Source organism: Ambystoma mexicanum, chromosome 2p, assembly GCF_040938575.1.
Source record: "Ambystoma mexicanum isolate Mex_15411 chromosome 2p, UKY_AmexF1_1, whole genome shotgun sequence".
NCBI lineage: Eukaryota > Metazoa > Chordata > Amphibia > Caudata > Ambystomatidae > Ambystoma > Ambystoma mexicanum.
Genome location: NC_090923.1, coordinates 816,323,560 through 816,346,940, shown reverse-complemented (window position 1 = coordinate 816,346,940; position 23,381 = coordinate 816,323,560). Strand labels below are relative to the sequence as shown.

The 23,381-nt window shown below is 45.8% G+C and overlaps 1 protein-coding gene across 5 annotated transcripts in view; it reads right to left on the bottom strand.

The window, feature by feature from the left end:
• Positions 1 to 23,381, bottom strand: part of SPTBN4 (spectrin beta, non-erythrocytic 4) — a 1,591,326-nt gene that overhangs the window by 16,242 nt on the left and 1,551,703 nt on the right. For all 5 annotated transcript variants that reach the window (XM_069644494.1, XM_069644495.1, XM_069644496.1 and 2 more), the window contains 3 exons: positions 21,439 to 21,505; positions 3,995 to 4,278; positions 3,572 to 3,745 (listed from right to left, as the gene is read on the bottom strand). In XM_069644494.1, coding sequence (XP_069500595.1) covers positions 3,572 to 3,745; positions 3,995 to 4,278; positions 21,439 to 21,505 — 525 coding nt within the window. The remainder of the gene's footprint in view (positions 1 to 3,571; positions 3,746 to 3,994; positions 4,279 to 21,438; positions 21,506 to 23,381) is intronic.

The following is a 23,381-nucleotide window of genomic DNA, read 5'->3' as shown; positions in this document are numbered from 1 at the left end:
TCCGTTCTGGCTAGGTGCTAACTTCTTGTGGACCGCTGGCCGCCAGAGACGGCGACCTTGTCTGCTAGGGAGGAGGGAGAATGCAAAGTGGCGGTTTTGGAAATGATGAGGCTGGCACTATGGGTGATGCAGCCTTTCAGGGGCGGCCAAAGCAGCTCGATGAGCGTGTGCGTAATGTGGTCACATTTGTGGAGGACTTTGATGAGGCAGGCTGAGGCATGGTGGACTGAGTGCGGTGTTGCAACTGTCCATGTGAGAAAGGAGGAGGGCCTGTATTGTGGATTGCAAGCTAGTGTCTGGAGCAAAGGCCTTGATGGTCAGCTGTTAGGGAAAGTGACAGCACCAAGCTGTCTGGGTTTTCTTTTCTATCTGCGCTTGGAAGGAGAGATGGATGTCCCTGGTACTTGGAGCATGGCATCAGCAGCGGGGTGAAGCCCTCTTTTGTGGGGTTGAGTATGAGGTATGCGCTGGATATTCGGGTTGGAATCAGGCAGAGGCAGGTCTCGAGTTGGTTGGGGTCTTTGATTGAAGAGAGTTTGGGGGTAGAGTTCCCTAATGTCTGTCTATTGGTGGATGTGGATAATGTGGCTGGCAAGGAGTGCAGAGGTTGAAGATCAAGGGTGAGAGGAGTGGTCCTTGTGGGACCCCACAGATGATCAGTAGGGGTCTGGAGGACTCTACGTGGTTCCACATTTACATTGATCACCCTTTGTTCGACTTTTGTTGGTTTTACAAAATGTTTATTTTTTTCTTTTAATGAGGCTGTGATCCCATAACCCCCTTCAATTCCCTTACCCGTGCTTCCTCGCCAATACCCTATATACACATACATATGGTTGTACGGCCAAGAAGAGCCGAACATAAGGTGGTCGAGGTAACGGTGGTTGACGAAACCTGACTGATGGGGGCCTTCTAGGTGTGAGGTCAACCACTACCACTAAGGCTGTCCCTGTCCATAAAATGGCATGTTGTGCCCCCTGCTGGGATAACCACACCCTGGTCTGCTTGAAAGAAGACCATGAAGGGTTAGGTAAGAGGTAGGGAAAAGCAGGCAAAGAAGTTGCAGGCAGAGGGAGAGAGGGAGGGAGGAAGGGGGTATGCATAGATGCATTTCATCACTCATATATAGTGGTCATTTTATGGGAATCCAGGATTTATGAATTTTGAACATTATGGTTTACAATCTTTGGCTCTTCTGATGTTTTGGACTGCAGCTCCCTCAGCCCTATGTATAGTCAATGGTGAGCGATCATAGGAGCCTTAGTCCAAGATATTTGAAGCCACTGGTTGCAGTTGCTCTAGTGTAAGGGTCTGCAATTTGCGGCTCCCAAGATGTTCTGGACTACATCTCCTATGATTTCTAACCATCAGATATGCCTGCTAGGACTGATGGGAGTTTTGGTCGAAAAAAGCTGGGGAGCTAAAGGATGCAGCACCTGAGTCTAGTGGAAGAATATGCCTATGAGGTCAGGCATGTTTGCAGGGCATTGCAGAGTTACCAGATGACCTTGTGATAAAGGGTCACCCAGAGTCTGGGAGCACCAGCTTCAGCAGGCAAAGCACAGTTACATAAAAAGCCAGAACTGGACAAAGGTGACCCTGAAGGCGTGCAGCCAATTAGCAGCTGGGTGAAAGGCTGTGAGAAATCACGGATGGCTGTAGACAGCTGTTGGCAGGGAGGAACTGGGACCTCCCACGTGCCCCCTAGACAGCGTGATCTTCCTGCGCCTTTTACCAAGCAGCTTTGCCTCATAACGAAGTCCAGCCCCGAACAGGCCCTAGAAGATGTGGCAAAGCTGGCGTGGGGAACGCGAATGAATAAATAAATAAATAAAGGAGCAGAACCCATGGCAGGCATACATGCTCCTGACATTTGTCCCGGATCTGAATTTACGGAATTGCCCCCAGAATATCGGAAAAAAAGGCAAACGTACATTTACTGCGCATTCAGCATTGACTCAAAAATGGAATGCCATAATGCCGAACGGGGGGGGCTGGTGTTTGCGGGGGTGTCACCCGCTCCCCTTGTTCAGCATTATGGGCTTCAGGGGCTGCACGGGCGTCACCCGCTTCCGTGACATTGGAAGCGGGGGACAATAAAGAAACCCAAAAAAAAAGAAAAAAGCCACCTGCGGCCCCAGCTGCGACGCACGCTAGTGGGAGGGAACTGGCGGTGTGCAGTCATTTTTTCGAAAAAAAAATGTCGAAAGACAATAATGTCGAAAGATAAATGTCGAAAAAAAAAATTTGAATTCCTTTTTTTTAATTATATATTTTATTTGGGGTCCGGGAATAAAAAAAAGGGGCTTGGTGGAACCCCCCCATTTCGAATAAAAAACTGACATCTGCAGACAGGCAGTGTAACCGTGACTTCGGCTACACAGCTTCCAGATGAATCTGAACTCCGAAACAGGATGAGGGCTGGAGGGCCCAGTCTCTCCTTTTTTGTTTCAAAGTAAAGAGCAATCAGGCAGCATGAAACCTTTTAAACGAGGTTTCATGATGCGTGATGACTCTTCACTCGGAAACAAAAGAAGGGACTTGGCCCTCCAGCCATCCCCCTGTTTCAAAGAACAGAGTCATCACGCAGCAGGCAGCCCTTTCATTCCAGGTGCTCATGGAATTTAACCACTCAGCGCCTTTAATGAAAGGGCTGCCTGCTGCGTTTGAGAACTGGGGCACACTGGTGTCACACCTTTGGTGCGCCCAGCCCAGATTAGCTAGGTACACCAAAGGTAATAATGCCAGTGCGCCCCAGCTCCCCCACTTTCACCAGCCCCTCCCCTCCCTCTGGCAAAGTGGGGGCTCTCGTTAGGGGGCGTGGCCCATGTATGTGTGTCATTAGGCCATGCCCCTAATGAGAGCCCCCTCGATTTAGCATCCCACTTAATCCATTGAGCGTTTCTAATATAAAAGCAAACCTTGTTTGCCCCATGGCCTCTTTTTCTGTGTGTTGACTGCAGATTCCTTGCTGAGGTGGTTGATGACATTTGAGACAGTTGCCTGCACTCATTAAATGTCAGGAGCAGAAGGAAAATCCACAGCATTTTGATTAAGAGTGTGCAATTATTACATACGACAAGTTATGTTATGGGTTTTAACTACTATGTTATCAGGGGAACATGTACATATCCGTTAAAAGGAGGTTTATTTCAGTTAGGGCTGGGCTCCTCAACTTGTGGAAGAGTAACATCTAGTCATAAGCTCAGAGAAAAACATATCATTTATGTCATTTGCATTTCATGATATGGAAATACTTTCATACATAATCATATCCTGAAAATATACCCAATTGTATTGGACTATTAGGGAAGTCAAAAAACCTGACGTCCCGGGGCTCCCCTCTTCTATCCATTGTCTTGGAACTACTGTACACCTTTGGTACAACTTTATCTGGGACTTTCCTAAGGGCTCCCGCTTGTCGTGGTGAATTTGGGAACTTCTCTCAGAACTAACACTGGTATATGCGTGTTGGCATGTTTTGGTACTTTTGTCTGGGTGGGGGAGGGGCGGGTGCTGGAAAAGAGACACGCACGGGCCGGCGCCATCCGCGCTTCCCGCTGTCAGATACCTCAGTTTGAAAACATGCTTCTTCTTCTTGTAGTCGTTGGCGATCTCACAGACTGCGTTGTGCAGGTTGATCAAGGCTTCTCCACCATAGGTGGTCCCCGTGGTCTGGCTCTTGGAGTCCTTGTATGTCCCCAGGTCGCCTTTGCTCAGCACGCAGAACAGGTTTACCCAGGACCTGCATGAAAACAAGTGCCACCATTAAGCTCCCCTGCTAGGTTTAGCAAACTGCCCTCACTTGTTATACTAGTTGACTGATGGAAAACATCAAGTGGAGAAACAGAATTTCTTCCACACCTACTCCTCCACAAAGCTTAATGCACATTACAAGGAATAATCCATTTCCGCTGGTCTCTTGTCATTCTCACATGCATAGTTTGATGTTTAAGGCACTCAGACATTGTCAGAAAGCTTAAAGGAGCATTACCTGTTCGAGGCCTTCTTATTTGGTCCCTCAAGTTCGTGCTTACGGAATAGAAGGCCTTCCTGCTGGACAGTGTGGGTAGGAGGCGGGAGCAGAGGGGCATTGCTCTGAGCTGGTGCGGAGCGAGACCTCCGGGCTTCTCCCGGAGGCTGGTTGGGATCTTTGGGCCGTGGTCTTCGACGTGGCTTCGGCCGATCTCTAGCTCGCGGCCGATCAGGCCTTGTTGCTCGCTCTGGGAGCATGTCGATACCGTTGGGCATGCGGGCTTGGACATCTTTTTCACGCACCTGCAGTGGGCAGTCAGAGGAGCATTCTGAAGCAAAACAGCACATACACCGGTACAACAGCAGAATGGCATGCTCAAATAGTGTATTCTAAAGGCATGCACGCGGAGGATCACGCATAACCGTCACACTTGCGTCATATCATCTATTATACTCCTTCCACATGCCTTTTGCCATTTGTATTCCTTTCATTGCTTTAAACTGAACACTTGTTGACCAATTATGCAAATAGTGAAGGGCGTGGGGAATATGTGAGTTTGGAGAAAAAATATCAAAGTAACATAAACCTGATACATTTTTTAAAAATGGAAGAATTTGAACTTAGATGCAATAAATCATAAACAGAATAAAAGAAAACAACCAATGGCCCCAAGAAGAAAGTATTGCCAAATACACTAGAAGCTGTGAGAAAAAGTGAATGTTACAAAAGTATTCGAGCTGAGATCTCATTATGCAAAGCGAAGGAGCGGGAGAAGGAATTTCTTCCTCATAATGGGAAAAAAGCAAAACAAACAATTTGAAAAAAGAAGAGACCAGGAAAGTTTAAAAAAATTATTTTAGCTGTGATGAATTGAGTTTGTTTTCTTTAACCAAATGTCGTCAACAATGCCAATTTTCATACACAGAAAGGTTTGCCAGGAAAGTAGCCTGGCTTGGAACCTCTTCACTTGCTTGCAAAGGCTTTTTGGCAGAGGGCAATGCTTGTGCATTCCCTTCTTATCTCCACGACCCAGCTGCGTGCTCTGTGTAGCTCACCTTAAGTTTTGAAAAAATGGCCAGAGGTTTATGATCACGCCTAGCAGTCATAGTGTGAGCGCAGAATTGCAAGTAGGGGGAGTGCTGGAGCTACCATGGCAGGTAACATTTCCTTACTCCATGGCCCAGCTCCTTCACATTGAAAGCTCCTTGAGCAGTTTACCAGAACAGGAGTAGAGCGTGGTGACATCATAGACATCTGCAAGGCTTCCAGCTGACATGATGTGAAGAACAGCTTGGACACATCATGCATCTAATTCCGCAATGGTGCCACGAGAATAATGCACGCCGCATCCATGTGGAGTAGTCCATCTGTCTGCAACTCAGCGCTCAATGATATAACTATGGCTCTGGAAGGCCTTCAATGATGCTCTGCTCTGGTGGCAAAAGCGCCCATGAAATGTGGGGTCGAATAGCGGTCTGAAGATTCAAGGTGCCATTCATCATCTAAGATCTGGCCCTACGGCAGTGGGGTCCCCTGCGTGTAATTTTAAATGTTCAGAAAGCAAAGGGGAGAAGGAAGAAGTCAAAGTGAGGCAAACTCGCTTTACACTTTCATTAAACTCTCCATCTTGTGAAAAATTCAATTCTGTCAGCAAATACTGCTTTGCAGGCGCCCTTTACTAACAGATTCCTATGGAATCCACCTGGTCTTTACCAGGTGCAAAACCGAGGCTTACTTTATAGGAATCCATTTGTTTTATGCCTGCATTTCAATCTCATGGAGGTGTAAAAAAAAGCACTTGCACAAGGTGGAGGAGATTAGCACAGCAGAGGCTTCATCTCCACCGCATGCTCCTTCTCTGTATCAGACTGAAATGGGCTGCAGCAGGAATTGGAGGCGTCACTTTTATGCCTGGACTTACTGCTCCAGCCTTGAGGCTGCTGGTCCTGTGCCCGTCTTTGCCTGACATCGTAACTGCTCAAGTTACATAGGATGGATGCTTCTGGAACTCTGTTTATTCCCTTTTGTGGGGGTTCCAGCATCCTCTTTTTTAGTTTTTTCTATTAGGTGGTGCTGAAAGCGCTACCTTTAAGCCAAAACTATTGTCATTAAAATAAGAGCTTTAACATAATAGCTTCAAATAGGGGCTTTGAATGAGGGGCACTAATGCATTTCATCTCTAAGTGAAATCTATACCTACCATTCCCACCCATTTCACCTTAAACCACACCCCTTTGTGCACTCTTTGCCTGTATTTGTATTGTGTACTGAATGTGTCAGCCATTTTTACCTCCAAAATGGCAGTCGCAATATGTTAATGTTAATAAAAAGTAATTGAAATCGTTTTTTAATTAAAAAATATATATTAGTGGTTTTAAGTTATGTAATATTGTTGTATTTAATTTAGATCCAAAATAAATAGCTTACTTTCTTTTATTAAGCATATAGCGTAAATAAATACAAGCTTTTGCTTTGAAAGAAAAACATTTTTGTATCTCAATTACAAGGCCAAACCAACTCCATGGGTTTTCCTTTTGTTCCTATATCAGTTCAATCCGTGGATTTTAATTCTTTATTTGTTCTTTTTTTCCTCCTTGGTTTGGCCTGAGCTTTGACATAATCCTCAAGTTATTCTTATTCCGCCATCAAGACATCCTTTTCCGTTTGTTGACGAGTCACTTGTATATTATCCAATTTAATCAACATTGTTTGTAGGAATATGCCAAGTGCTCTTGTAGTTTTTTGATTTGGATTGACCACCACAAGTCTGGATCCAGCCCACATGTCGGAGTTAGTACTGGATGGAACAGTTGGTCTCTTGCTGATCTTAATTTAGGACAGTACATTACCAGATGTTGTAAGGATTCTTCTTCCTGCTCACAAAGCCGACATGGTGTCACTTACTGTGCCATAATTCTTCAGATTTATTTTTGTTCTTAGAATATTCAATCTGAATCGTAAGATTAGATCTCGATGAGTAGGGTTCGCACTCTTTTTCAAATAGCCTGGCAGGATTTTTGGTACTGAACTGAGACTTTTTGAGAGGGTATGAAATTTAGAAATGGCGAGGGCATTTTCCGTTTGCACCCAGTCAACAGACAGTAGCAAAATCTTCACCCTCTTAGGATTGTTGCATAAGGTATCTTCTGTTATATGCGAATTTTGTAGTAGCTCCTAGCATTTTTCTTTCCAAATAGTCAGAGGCCAAAATGGACCTTTTTCATTTTCTTCTTTTACAATTACATATTGTGGTGGACAATCTTTAACTAGTGTCTTTCTGAATGATGACAGTGCTTTCCATATGATTGAGACCTGCATGGAATAGAGACCCAATTTGTGTCGAATTATGTTCATTGGAAAACATTGCGGTGGCCTCAAGAGTTTTTTCCAAAATCTGGCTTCAACCTTTTCCCAGGTTTCCCATGGTATTCTGAGATCGTTGTCACCAGCGTAAGCTATCGACGGAATTACTTTTGCATTATAGAAGAATACTGTTGGTTGAATCGAGAACTTACCATATCTTTGTTTCAGGATTAGTGCTTGTGCCATGAGTTGATCCATTTTAAGTTGTAGATGTTCTATCCATGGTTGGTCATTCCAATCGGCACTTATTATAGCTCCCAGATATTTTGAGCTTGTTGTTATCGAGATGGGTTTATTATCAACGCACCACTTAAAAGGCTTTTTCACTCTTGCTCTCGATGTTTTAATTATTAAAATTTCCGATTTGTCAGGATTTATTTTTTGCTTATTTTCTTTGACATAGACTTCCAGGGCTTCGAGTTTTTTCTGCAGACCAATAGGGGTCTTATCTAAGATGATCAAATCGTCTGCATACAGTAAGTGACCTATTGCTGTGGAACCTATTTTAGGAGAACATGCTCTCGATGGATTGAGACGATCTTTTATTTCCAACATATAGAAATTATAGAGGATAGCTGCCAACGGGCACCCTTGCTTTAGGCCTCTTTTTGTTGGAATTGCCTTGGTTAAGTTGACCTTTTGATTTAACCGTACTTGTATGGAGGTGTCGGTATCAGGGCTTTAATTGCGGCCACTAGGTCTTTCGGGCATCCTTTCTGTTCCATCTTGGTCCACAGAATTTGTCTGTCTACTCTATTGAAGGCAGCAGCCATGTCTATACACGCCAGGTAGAGCTTCTGGTTTTCACAAATGGTTTTCGCCTTCAATAGATTAAGTATGAGCAGATTTAAGCCACAATGAACTTTCCCGACAAACCCTGCTAAATAGCTTACTGTTATAGATATCATTTTCCAAAATGTCTCTGAACATTTCCATGTCCTTGCTTGTGGGTGTCTAATGTAAGCAGTACCTGATTGGCTGTGATATCAGTAGGATGTGGGATATGATTGGCTGTAGAGTATGTGCTTTTGCCTCCCACAAAGCGGCCATTTTATTTCATCACATCATGAAGGCTCTATACCCGTCAGGCTCAGTGCTCCCCTTCGTCTCCCCTTTCCCATGCATTGTACTTGCAAGCTGGAAGCCGGTCCTGCACCATGTTATGCCTCTCCTTGTTATTAGTTGTGGTCGGTCTTTCAGGTTTTTCATGACTTTTGTGATTTGTGCTGTTAGATCTGGCTGTTAGCAGTAAGCGTCTGTTGCTGTGAATCAATTTTCCCAATAATTGATGCCATTTGTACTCAACTGCACACATCCACTATTGTTGATTTGTTCAGCTTTGAGGAGCTGCATGTTTATAATAATAATTCTTCTATAACGCCAGGGAGCAGTTTCTAAAACGCGAGCCCGGGATTTCAACCTGTGCTGCTATGTGTTGTCATGCTTCCAAGACAAACGTGTTGCCCCTGAGCTATCCTCCCGGCTCTTATTGTTGTTGAACTGCAGCATCTAATGCACATCCACATTACGAGCCTGGGAGCAGCACGTGCACACACAGCCACACGGGGAGCACGGCCTGCAGGGACAGGGCCCAGCAGATGGAAGAGGGTCAGGCCCAAATCCAATTAATAGGGCTGTTACCTGCTGCAACAATCAGCCAGGGGCAGAGTGCACAGGACTGCTACTCGCTACCTCTGCAAAAGCGGAACACAGTGTGGCTCTGTTTCACTTTTAGAACGTAAGGTTGTTACAATGAGCATAATGAACGTGTGGAATCGTCACAGTAAGCGCCACGAAACGGTGCAAAACGTCATAACAAGCGCTATACAAATAAGGTTATGACAGCTGGAATGGTTCTGCTTTTTTAAACCGTTCAACATGTCCTACCTTACACACGTTTAGCAGCTCACATTTGCACATGGTTCATCGCCTTCAGATGGATTATTTAAGGAAACGTGTCTGTTTTAAAATATATAAAATGTGAATTGCAAGCTCCTTTCTTCCATTCCACTATGGCCATGTTATTAGTGCATGGCAAAAGAGATCAGCTTTTGATGCTACCCCGTCTTCCATGGCACTACAGTTGTTTCTTGGTCCCCAACTCCATGTCTGAGCCTCCTGGTCCCTCTTTGTTGGGTGTTGGATGTTTAAAGGGAAGTAAAAGGTGCAACAAGACCAACGGCTTCCACCACATTTCCAGGTGCACCGCCCAGTAATACCAATGAGGAGCTGCAAAGACTGTGGTCCTCTTCGCAAGAAACGGAACTCTAAAAGCCATGGCTTCCAAAGCGATCCTTTTCTGATTGTGCTCTCCATTCTTGATGGTGGGTGCTCACTGTCAGAGGACTCTGATATGGAGGGACCCTCAGACCCTCTGTCTCTTATTTATGAAATGGCATATCAGGAGCAGCGATCGAAGTGAGCGGGAACGGTCGGGAACAGTGTTCCACTACTTTTATTTTTTTCTGTTTACCATTCCTCTACTTTTTACGACCATATTCACCATTGTATACAGAGGATTTGTCCACTCATGTCCCTGTGTAAGTGTAAAGTTGTAATAGGAGCCTTAGTCACTAGTCACTTAGACTATTGCAATGCCCACGCCGCAACCCCTTGTCACATGTTGCACTTTGCCTCCACCTACCCTCTCTGCTCTCGAGACCACAGTGCCACTACTTTTTTTGGTACACCTCTACCACTGATCAGGAGGCGGCTGCGTGAAGCGACCCCCATGACGAATGAAAGTGTGCCCTTCATTTGCCCTTGAAGAAGTGACCATTGTAGCTAATGGCCGCAAAGCAACCCCGCTCTGCACACTCGACGGCTCCTTATTACAGCGCTGCTCTGATTTGTTTCATAATTAGGATAGCCAGATGTGCCAGAATTAGGCTCTCTGTCCTGCCGACGGCGAGCTTGATTTTGAATTTATGAACCCCGCACAATGTTTCTCAAACAACTCTTCAACATAATAAATAAAATAAAGATTGTATTCGTGGATCATCCAGCCTTCAATAAGGAACCACGTGCATTAACGGATGGTGCCACAGCGACTGCCTGGGAAATGTTAGAGCAAAGCAAAAAGCTCGTGTTTGTAACATGCTTAGAGTCATAGACACATCTACACAGTTTACATCCCGTGGAATGCTTGAAATACCCTCCTCCCCACCCCCTCTATCACACTACTAAAGAGTAGTCTTTTGTACGGGGCAGACGCTCTTGTCCTTACTGCGGGGGGGGGGGGGCGTACTACATTTGGGAGAAAGGGAAACTTAGATTAAGTGATTAGGCTTCCTTGTCATTGTATTCTTTCTATGATGGAAATAATGCTTCTCTTTTTTAAGATTTGTGTAATTCTTTTTATGTACAATTGTGTGTTTGTAACTTCTTTTAAGTTGTTATGATTTTAATGTTGTGCGGAAGGTTAAATTAACCATATGTACTTAATAAAAAATGTATTAAAAAAAAAGTCATGGTGGGCACTGTCACATTTTAGGCCCACTTTTATGTTGGTAACCTGACCTGTTTTAAAAAAAATTGGAAATCTGGTTTCCCCACATACAATGCACATTACCTGTTTTCTGGAGGAGATGTGTGCTTGGCACAGTTCACACGTGATGTACTATGTTGTAGAAGGTGCTAAGGACGGCCTTTGCAGACAGTAGAAGTTGTTGAGTAAAGTTGCACTACAGACACAAGATTTGGCAATGCCAACAGTTTTGTCTTTTTTGTAAGAATTGTAAAGGCATTTGCCTGTCTCTGCCGTAATGGTACTGCCCATTAATGGTAGAAGTTGCAGAATAGTCTGAGTAACCACACCTAAAATAGCAGTGCCAGCCGGGAGTGCCTGGCAAATTCCTACCTAATACCTATACAAAAGCCAAAACTTTGTCAATGTTTCGCTACTTCGGCAGGCCATGCTGGAGTTTAATCACTCGAAAAGGTATGCAGGGGTCGAGTTCTCAGAGTGGTGATGGAGGAGGCCATCTTTAGAATCTTGTTTGGGCGACAGAGAGCCAAGGCCATTTGCTGATGCACTTGTGCGTAATGTACGATAGCCTGTTGGCGCAACTAAGCTGAGAAACAGACTCCCCTGGAGCGTGGTGGTGTAGTTCGGAACTGAGAGTGCAGGACTCTTTGGGACTAGACTGCCTTGTTGCTCCAGGAGGGCCAAGCCAGAGCAGTGTCACCTGCCATAGATGGGTTCTTGGCCCACAATGCTGGAGTTTGACGGAGAGTCTTGGGAGGTCTGTGGAGGATCTGGATGGAGTATGTCTGGAGGAGGACTTGTGTGGGCAGGGGCTGGTTGGGAGTGGATACTGCTGCTGTTCAAGAATTCCTTAAACTGAATTGTAGCATTAGTAGCGCAACTCGGGATAATAACAGCAGGCGAAGTGGGAACACAGGACCTACAGGTAACTAGGGTAGGATCTGTTTGTGTTGTGTTCTTCTATTTTGACTGACACCTTTGTCCCAGAAATACATTTCTGTCCACATATAAATGCCTGCTCGAGAGCATTCTTATGATGATGTATCACTTGAATTCTACGAGAAGGAGGGCACGGTCCTCCAACCTCCACCACTCCCAAGTCTAAGTTATAGCACCCAAATGCCCCAGCTTTAGGATCTCTGAATTCCAAGGTACCAGCCAGCTCCAGACTACTAACCATAAACCTGTTAGACCCCTGATTGATCAAAAAGATCAGAAAGCAGGGGTTTCCTGCCTTCACTTCTAGGTCATGTGATTTGTGTTGCAAGGTGCAGGGAGGGATGGAATAATAGCCCAGAACGAGGGTGGAAGACCTTGGAGAGGTGCCGGCCTGTCTGGGAGCAAGTGAAGTGAGTTAGTATGACCTCAACATTCGCCCCGGGTCCCTGTCTGCTCGTACCAATTATTCGGCTTGTGACCGATGACGAAGATGACGAAGATGGATGGATGGGGCTGTGAACAATGGCCTGGCATCCCCTATGGAGCAGATGACCTATGTATAGGGTCTCAACAACCAGCCGCGTGGGTTTCTACTCTATGTGATGAAGTCACTGATGATGCTGTGTACCTTCCTAATGTGCTGCGCATGCAGATTCTGCCAGAATGTTCCACGGCATCAGAGTTCGTTTTTTGGCGCTTTCCATTTTTATGTGAAATAAACCTTGTAATCCTTGCAAGTGGTGTATTGGCACTTGTTTCACTAGTGGGTTGTATTTTTTCAGCTTCGAGCCTCTAGCGGCTTTCCTACACTCTCCTACTCTTTTGCTGAACTGGGGACTTTCTACCTCATGTTGCAGATGTCTATCTTGGTGGCCTGGATATGTTCTATTGTTTCCAGCATGGACAACAAAGGGGTCAAGGTCTTGTGTTTTGGTGTCTGCACCTCCTGGACGGTTGTGCAGGTTGTAAGTCCCTTACCTGAAGTCTGTATAGTTCTGGTCAGTTGTGGTGGGCTTGCGACTCCCCCGCAGCATGACTATCCTCAGTTCTGCTTCAGATGCAGGGCATGTCTGCATTTGGATTTACAGTGACTTTGTTGTGAGGGAACGCTTGATGTTGTTCGACTGTGCTGAGGGCGGTGATGTGAACACGTTTGCCAAGCTGTGCCCTATGGCCACCTTTCTTCTTTTACTGCCTGAAATAAAGTCCAGGTATGGACAGGCTCCCGCTCTCTGATAGGCCATCTCCTACCTCGCTCCTGGTTGCCTGCATCTCCACCAGACAAGTTGACCTGCCTATCCCAACAGGAAACACAATTTTCTGCGATTTCATAGATGTAGCCACCTTCTCACCTCTCTCCTAGTACTACCACCACGACTTCATTCTCACTACCCGATTCCCTTTCGCTTCCCACTCGTCTCTCACCCTCTCGCTTCCCATGCTCAGCTGTCTGCAGCCCACCCACCAGAGACTGTGTCTCATTTGCCCATCTTGCATCCACCTCAATTAGTGCTTCAACCAGCTCACTATTCCTCGCCTTCTGCTAAGAATCACCTTCACAGACAGTCATGCCCTAAATTATCATATATTAGGCACAGCCAGACATGTCTCTGCACCCTCATTCCATCATATCCAACTCTCACCTTTGCTCGTAGCCATTACTATTTCTCTCATCCTTCCTCACACTCATATGTCCTCTTGCTAATCATCAATGGTGCCTTCTCTCAAAGGCTTCCGCCCTTTCCTTATTCCACTTCTCAATCTGTTGCACACCTGCGTCCCTTCTCACATCCTCCTTTAAAAATTGCCAATCTGATCCTTTCACCCATGTGTCTTTAAATGCAAAATGCAATGTGAACGGAGGATAGCACAAGGGCAACGCGCTGGTCTTGGAAGCAAGACCACGCAGGGGAACAGAGGTTCGAATCCTGGATCCGCCCTTAGAAACCGAAATCAGGTATGGTATTAGGAACGTTATGCAAAAAAAAAAAAACGAACAAATGCATTAAAGAAATAAATGAACAGCTGTAAATGCCAAAACTATTGGCTTTGCCAATGGTGGTTTCTTAGTGACATTTTCCCAACCCCACCCTGGTTACCAGGAAATGAAGCTGCAACAACATGCATAGAGGTAAATCAGTCATAAAAACATGGCAGGTTACCTCAGAGGCCCTATGCTGTCCTCCATGGTGAAAATAGGTTTACGTATCTCGCTTGTTGCAGTCCTGAGCTGTACGGCTCGGGGCGTCTACCTGGACACTGCGCTCTGCTACCAAACAAAGAAGAGAGGACTGCATCTGATTCTGAGGGATTTCGATTGCTCCACTCATCCCTAGTGCTCCCCCTCAGGAGTTCTGGGAGCAAGTGGTGTGGGCTATAGGGGCGTATGGGCACCCCATTAAAAAAACTGTTCGAAATCCTATCAACCAAAAGTCCATAAACAAAGCGCACACGCTTAAAAAAAGTGTCTACGAATAGACTTAGAACCCCTTTTTGTTCATGTAGTATATACATAGTGTTGTTAGGGTCTAGAAGTACATGTGCCACAATCTTATAAAGATAGGCAAATAGTCTTCAATTGCATAAGGTTGATGTGCAATGCTGACCTTTTCTGACAGTAAATGCCACAGCATGACAGGTACCGAGTACAGGGTCCTCATTCACAATAGTAATCTGTAGTCAGTCACCACCTGATGGAGTGGGTGGGAAAACCACTGCACACCGTGGGATGAGTGAATCTCCTGCTACCTGTACAAGTGGCCAATGGGAAGATATGTTGATGGAATTCTTAAATCAATAGCCTGTAAAGAACGGAGGCACTGTGCTTTTATGTTTTCATTTATTTAGGCAACTGAACATAATATGGCCCAGGCCCAACAGGATGTTTGTTGGAGCACTTTGCAAGATTTCTATAATCCAACATCAACGCAAATAGCAGGTGTGGTGTCACGAGAAGCGAGGAACAGAACACTCAATTTGTGGCAATAGCACAAGCTTGGCATAGGGGTATTATGACACATAAAAAGATGGGTAACAGAGGCTCGCCCACCCCGGCAGACTTCCTTAATGTGGTCATGTATTAAAGGGCAAGGGGGTTATTACATAGCCCTCCTTTCGCTCCTCTTTGGACCAAGCCTAGCTCACATCAATGGATAGAGTGAGGAAAAGTCCTATGGGACATTAGGGTCTTCCTAAACAATAAAAATGGGGAGCTCTTCGCAAAAGAATGTGCTGGCATGGTGAAAAAGCAACTTTGTGAATAACCTACTGTAAGGGAACTAAAGTCTGTTCCCTAGACTTAGATTGCATTGTATTTCATATTACTAGGGGCAGAGTGTGCTTTAACGAGAAAGACTTACTTTGCAGAACAATAGTAAATGGGGCACTCCTGGATCAGGTGCCATGTATTATCTTGGAAAGCTAGTGAATAACTCCCCGGCGGATGACATGGCGAACATGGCGCAAAAACCAAGGACATGACATACGGTCATCCTGAATACATACTGGGTCATATTTACAAGGGAGTTAGGTGAGGGAAAGACGTGGGGGAGGAATATAAGAGTACGCGGAGGATGCTCCCTCAAGGTCTATATGCCATGATTCCTGAGTGTTCATCATATCACTCACATTCTCATGGAGGGAAAAGTGCCCTCTGCAACATGGAAGAGCGATGGATGGAGGGGCTGGAGAAAACCACAGCCACTGGCATTGCAACGGACAACCCTCCGAACACTCATTTCTCAGCCTGCCATTACAGAAGGGCAAAGACCACAAGCAAATCAGGCTAAACTACTAGGCCACAACCCTTTTGGATGAGGCCTTGAGCCACAGCAGAGAGGACCGCCTCACTCTAAGTCATCAGTGAGGTGTAGCTTGGATCGATAGGCACAGTAGGCTTGGGACCCACGTCTGGGTATACCCACCTGACAGAGGGCGACAAGAGCAACAGTGAAGGTTGATGCTGGAGGGGTTGGGATAAATCACAGTCACTGGGTGAAATGCCCCTCTGCACTTCTTTTTCCATTTTGAGGTCCAGTTCCCTGAACCTTTCTCCTCGTCGTTGGTCGTTGCATCTTTTTCATGTATTTTGGCTCGGAGTTGATAACTGGCCTTGGAGGTTCGTTGTACTCCTTGAACCCTCAGGCCTCTCTGTTACACATGACCTGCAGTTCCCCCTCTTGTCCTCTATGGATAGGTATTCTCCCCTCTACCTGGATACTCCTGGGTACGATTTTCTCCCCATCCCCACCTGGGTAATTTTAAGAAGCTGTTTGAGAGCAATCAACTATACCTGATATAGACCCCTGCACCATGAGGCGTTGCTTGTCAGATTATGCTACTAGGACCAACGATTTGCTGTAACCCACTTGTGTCATAGCGGTGTGTTCTTGCACAGGTATGAACGTGTTCTTGCACAGGTATGAACGTCACTTTGCACTTACTGTAACTAGTGCCCTGATGCCTGAGGGGTTGGCACACTGCTATACATGTAAAATAAAAATAAAACATAAAAAAAATGGTAGGGCCAAGATGTTTCACAAGATAACTTAATGTGTCAGGATGGTCGTTCACCAGGAGGTGGTCAGATCTCATGTTAAATTTAAAAGTTAGTGTCTCTCGAAGGTTACAAAAATGTTCATAGTAATGGTTCTTCAGTTCTTGTAAAGCACAAGTCCTGCTCTCTCCTGGCAGCTTAACACAACAAAACCAATGTGGTAAACAGGTGTAGGTTGATCCAAACAAATTATAAAGAACTCCAAATAAAATGTCCCAAGAATTCCTCTTGCAGCTTCTTGGGTTCCCTTCCTGTTGGTCCCAGTCTTTTAGCCAAGTACATGTCTCTAGAACTCATTGCCCCCTTGGCAATGTTCCTGTGCAGCTGGGGAGACCTTCAGCACCAAGGTGTCAAGTCTGCACTGGAGCCTGGTGGTTGTTCTGATGTGGGAGTCCTGCTGCAGCTGGCCTTAAACTCAGGCCTGGAGCCATAAAAAGACAGGAGGCAGCTCTGCGATCTGTGGGGTTCTTACTGAGATGTGTGTTGCCTCCTTCTTTCAGGGACCTAGGTCTCTAACTGCCTAACTCTAGCTGCCTATCCTGCTTGCCATCTCGCCACAAGCTAAAATTGAGGTGACCTGTGCCTAATCCCCTCTTTCGGCACCTCACTGTCTGCAAACGTCTGTCAAGCCGCTTTGGCACTCCACCACATACTCATTCCTCCTCCCACCACAGTCACACACCCTCTAGACAGGTTCTCGGTTCTTCTCGTTTCAACACTTCCAAGTTCTTCCTAGCACTTAATCAGTAGCACCTCTTACCTTTTCCTTCTCGTCAGCTCCTCTTATCAACTTTGCCTCCGCTCTCCTAGTAATCCTTCTTAGTTCCTCTATACGTCTCCTCGGTAGCTCCCCTTTCAGCCCCTCCTTAATTCTCACCACCTCCAACTGAGTTCCTCTCTCCAGCCTCTCCTGAGCTCCCTTCAGTCTTAGCAACTCCTTCCTAGCTCCTTAGGCATTTCTGTATAAGTTACTACTTCCTCCTGAGTATACCAACTCCAACTCATGGACCCCTGTATCAAGTAGTACCTCCCCTAACTATACACCTTCCTCAGGTACTACCTTCTCCATATTATGCATCCCCTCCTCGTTGGGAACACCTCCTTCTTAGTCCAGCCTCCTGGATCTACCACTTCCCAGCCTCCTCTGTTTGCCTCTTCGCAGCATCCTGGGCCTACATCCCCCAGCCTCCTGGCTCTGTCTCTCCCCAGCCTCACGGGTCTGACTTCCCCTGTCAATGTGGTCTTCCTTTCCCCAGACCCTTGGGACTCACCTCCAGCATCCTATCTTCTCCATACCCCAGCCTCATGGATTCTCCTTTTGCAAGCCTCCTGGATTTCCCCTCTGGCCTTGTGTCTCCACCTCCAGCTCCTGCTACACTCTTTGCCACTCATCTCAAAATGAGCCCTTTCCCCGGGCTCTAAAACCTTTCTGCCACAGGTCCTTCCTTCTATAGAGCCTTGACCCCACATTCCAGCCTCTCTCCTGATTAAGGGGCTTCAGGCTTGTCTCCTAGTATGGGGATTGGATGATGGGACTTTCCCCCAGAGATAGCTTACAGTTCAGATGTAGGATTTTGGGTTGGTCAGTCCCTCCCCATAGAAAGTCCACTCTCTGCTTTCCACACCCTTGCCCTTGTGGCCGACTTCCCTGGCTTAACTGGTCTTAGCTATATGAGTGTAGAGAGCGTGTGTTGTGACAGGTGGACTGTTCAAGTTTCTCATCCTACTTCAGGCCCCACTATTTCTTCCTGTAGTTTTGTATAGGATTGCTGCACTCATTGCAGGGCAGCTGTGTGCTGCTCTTACTTTGTTGTCTTAAAGGGACAATGGACCTTAGTGCTTCCATGTGACAAGTACTTCCTACTTTAGGAGGTATGGTGGGGTCAGCCAGCAAATTCTCTGCACTCTGCCTATGGGCCCAGCATCCACCCTTGGTGTCACAACATCCACCAGTAAGATCAGGCAGGCGATTTCGATTCTTTGGGATTAGCTGATGACTTAGCTAAGCTCTGTCTTAGGATCTTAGGATCTGGGGACATAGTGCCTCTTACTTTTCACCACCTTCAAGGTACATAACGCCCCAACTCAATTTACCTTCTTTGGGGAAATAGCTCCCTTACTCACTTCATCTCCCACACCTAGACACCTAGCCCATCTGCTTGGCCCTTGCCAGTCTCTGGAGCCAGGTTCTCTGCAGACCTCCTTTTCTATGCAGAACTCCTAAATTGTTCTCCCTGAGTTTATGGCTTACTTGCTCCAGCCACCTCCCTTATCACTATTAATTTGAGCAGTCCCCTCTCCAGCCACAATCCTCATTGCTACTTGTTCTCCTCTCACAGTCTCACTACTAATACCCTGCAATGCTGTCATCACCTACACACAAGTATGAGATTTCTGTCTCCTTTTATATTGAGAGTAATTGGGTCAGTATGGGATCTTATTCACAGGTCTGTTCCCTCCTAGAATTGCCAGGCTTTGATTGGTGTTTGCCCCTCTCTCCTAACTCTTCCTATGTGTGGACCTTGCCTTGCCTCACCTCCAGGCGTGGTGAGTTTTTCTAATGTTTTAGCTTGGCCCCTGTGGGCCCTACCATGTTAGTTATGCAATAGAACCATCACTACAATACCAGCTGGTATTTCACCCACCACATACACCGAGAATTGGCCTCCTCATCTGCCAGCCTGTGCGAGTAAATGGAAACTGCAGCTGTCAGCCTGTGCATGCGCAAGCACCTGCTCCCGGTCGGCCTGAGCTGTCGAAGGATTTGCTGTTGGTTCCAGGTAACGGACCATGCCAGGGTTTGTGCAGCTGATGTAATCTGAACTGCAAATCCTACTCCTGCCTGGAAACGCAAACTGAGTCCAATGTGCTAGGCAAATCCCTTGTTTGCTGATATGTTGCCTGAAATCTTCAGTGTGTTTGTTCTTTTGAGGTTTCTCCACTGCTACTGCTCTGGGGTCTCCTATTCGAGGCATCTGCTCCCCGTTGGCTATATCTAAGAGGCACAGTTATCTCTGAGGTCACTGGAGGTCATTCTGTGTCATGAATGGTTTCCGACCCTTACTGTCAGCTAAGGAAGGAGCGCTGGGAAATTACCCAGTTACCACATCCAGGGATTTCACAATGGAATGGATGGCTTCACCTGGCCCCCAGAGGTCTCCAGTCTCTCCTCACTGGCTCGGCACAGGGGACTCATACCACAGGCAGTAATAAAGTGAAGCTTAATTAAGGCCCACCAATAATTTCAGAATAGTAATCAAAGCATTATTTGTGATACTTGTGAGTCTTTCTTATATCTTCAGGTTTGAACAGGCACTATGTTGCTAACGCATATGTTATAAAAATGTGGTCTGTCCTTGCTCCCAGACAGGGACCTCTTCTAACTTGACTGGGATCCAGAGAGGAGCAATTCAGCAAGGATATCCAAGTGAGGTCCTTTTCACTAAACATGCATATAGAGGCTAGGTGAAGGAGGAAAGCCAGACTAGGAAATCTGGATTCTGGGAGAGGAGGTGTGTGTTGTTCAGCACATTTTTTCATCAGGTTTCCCCCATGTTCTGATGGGGGCTCGGCAAGGTGGGCGAGGTTGCGGGGGTGTCTCGCACTGGAGGCAGCATGCAGGGTGGGTCTATGGTGCATTCCCACAGTGTGAAAGAGGGGCCATAAAAATCTGGCTTCGGCAAATGTGGTCTGCGGGAATCAACTATGGGTCCCAGTGACAGGAGTGATGAACTGATTATGCAATTGGAGAGGCCATCAATTGAAGATATAAGGTGTGTAGTTGGCTAGAGCGGCAGTCAAAAAACCTGCGGGAAAGTGGAATTCATGTATATCGCAATTTGCCTCCTGCTTGGAAATTACGATAAACATATCCCGGGGAGGAGAGGAGAGAGTGTATTTGAGCTCAGGTGAGGCACAGTAGGGGTGTGGCTTGGCTCAGTCTAGATGGCCATCTTCGAATGTTGGCAGGACTACTGGTGAGAGATGGAGGAAGTAAACCCTCTTGGTCGGATACCTTTTGAATTTGTTGGATTTTCATATCTTTGTTATACAGTGAAAGGGAGGCTGCAAAGACCACCTCTACAGGAACTAGTTCCATATTCTTGCGCATGCATGTGGGCTGTTTTTTCCCTCTAAGAAACGCGAATCTGGGAGTTTTGCATTGTGGTGTGTTTGAAATTCAGGCTTTTTTTGCCATCTCTCTAGGAAATCGAATCTGTGTGTTTTGAGATTTTGCAAGGTACAAATTCCAATTATTTGGGTGAATACAGCTTGTTCGCTGAAAGTTGTGTGTTCTATGAAAGGCAATCACCTAGTGGCCTTGCCTTCTTAATTTTTTTCCACAGTAAACTGAAAAGCATTTGCCGCTTCCCCTGACAGTACCCGCCGGCTTCAGTGAGAGCAGCCAGGAGTCTGCTAGCTCTCGTAAGCCAAACCAACCCTACCCATGTCCCGGAGTTCTATAATGAAGACTGGCATGGTATGCAAGATTCACTTTTTGAAACCAGGTACACAAAAGTCACCGAACACGACCAGCCATATGCCTCTAATAAAGGAAATAACAATCTTCTACCCGCACCGGCTTTTAGAGAATAGTGGTTTATGGTCAACTGAAGGAAGCAATACACCAAGGCAGTATTTCTGCATGAGTGACAAGGACACATCTTAGACGCACAGGCACATACGTGACCCAGACCTGGGCTCTTGTTGAGACCTTTAAAAGTGTTCGTATGATATGATATGATAGGTTATTCATGGTCCCCTTACCTAGAGTTCAAATTGTATATGGGAATCTGTGGGGAGAAATGACCATGCAAGATACTCACAATTGCTTTCTGGGAACTTAACATCCTTTTTGGATATTGAGCTGTTTACAATGGGCGAGGACTGCATTATTTGCTTTCACTCAATTAAGTCAATTGAAAGAGAAAGTCTGCATTAATGGGATAGGGGTTCTTAATATAGACAGCTCTGGGCCCACCATGAAATCCAGGTTATGGCATCAAAACAAAGCATCTCCATTGGTCCACACACCAGTGACAATGGCCTTTCACACTGGTCATTATCACAGCACTCTTTCAAAGTGGACAGGAAAGGTTATGTTGCAAAAGGTCTTACCCCGGAAATGACCTGTGCGGCTTCTTTTTCCTGCAGTTGCTCAACAATATCTGCTAAGGTGGCTTTCCTGCCAATGCACAGAAACATCACATTTTAGAATTTCATGTGTGATTTAGGGGTCTTTGCATGCAAGTGACTAAGAAGATACATTATGGAAAACAAATGCCATGTACTCGGGCCTCCATAACAATTTGCTGTCCACATTAATTTCCTTTTCCATTTCTCACCTTTTGAATGTTAGCTGACGGTATGAGTACATGCAATAGACATATGTGGTCATGCAAATCCATTTTGATAAAAGGCTCAAAGTAGCATAAACAGAATCTATCAATATATTTCCACACAAATATTCAGAGTACTTCAACACATGCGCAAAATAGGACACAGTGCATTGTGTAGTTTGTGACTAGGGAAGACAGCTGTGTTTGTCACAGAACAACTCTTGTTTGTTGAGTAAACTGCTGGTTGAGATATCGTAGCTATACTGTTACACGCAGTGCTGGAAATGGAAAACATGTATCAGGGGAACAGTCACTTCTTAGGAGAGGAAGGGCTTTGGGAAGGAGAGGGCGGGGCCAAGGGCCGTGACCCCCGGCAAGATTGCACAACACTATCTCTAAACAGAAACCAATCCTGGCGATTTGCATAAAAACAAAGAGCATTATGGGAACAATATAATGTCCACCATTTTAAATGATTCAGTAAGAAAATCTTTTAAGTAAATAATGGGCTCTTCTGTTTTGATTAGTCACAATATTCACCCTAACAAAGAGATGTCTGTAAATTGCAGGACATATCTACCGATTTCAACAGCTGCAAAACCGTATGTGAGGCTTCAGCAGTTTCTGTATGCAGTCTCCAGCACTGAGTGTTCTGAATGCTCATTGACGAACAGGTTGTGCAGCAGGAGCAACCAGCAGCCTTCGTTACAAAGAGCAGACTGCTTTCAGAAGACTAGGCAGTGCTTTGTCCATCCTCTGTGTGTATCTGTGAGAGTCGTGTCTGGCAGCCCCTGCGTCTGGGGGACAGAGCGGTGCTGCGGCAAAACATGCTTTCCCGCTACGCCGCTTCGTCTTGTTCCGGCCCATTCCCTGGGCTGGTTACACATAGAGATGGCTATGGTGCCGATGATCTCACAATAGAACGCGCATTTCCTAAGTGGCTACAATTGCACTCTAAACACAGCCAAGTGGGACCCATTCACTGCTGCATATTGTAGCGAAAAAGGATTGCACCCTATGATGTTTACCACATATTTAATTAATGCTAAGAAATAGAGTGGTAGAATAATTTCGTTAAAGACCTCAAATAACACAGGAAGAAGCACATAAGAAAGCCGCGTCTACTTGTTAATCAGATCCCACTTAATGGTTCTTGTTCCCTGGGGCAAAATAGAGTTACTCTCCGGTGATAAGTACTTAAGTGCAAATTACTTGGTGTTGGAGATTAGCAACCACATCTCTTCAGAGTCACCATGAAAGCCGCATAGCTTTGCGTGTGTGAGTGAACATGGAACACATTGAATATACCGCAATGCACAGAGCATGGCGGGAAAATTGTTATTTCTGTTCAAATTCATTTTATCAAGCAAAAAACCAAACTATGTAGAGAGGCAACATATTTAGGGACTCATCGCAAGTTGGGCGGTATGTTGGTGGTAAATCAGCCAGAATACCACCCAATGCAATTACCGTTACCGCCACTTGGTTTGGCCATATTACCGCCAGATTACAAGTGGCAGTGTAAGTCCCCATTTTATTTGTCCGTAGGACTCAATAGAGCATTCTCGGCACAATTACTGCAGCAGGAATTACTGCCGCGGTCATTGCGCCAAAAATGAGTGGAAAGTCAGCGTATTCATCTCCAGCTGAAAGCTGGAGGTGAAACCTCCAACTTTACCCCAAACTCCACATTGGGCTTTTTACCAAATCACCCAAATTGTG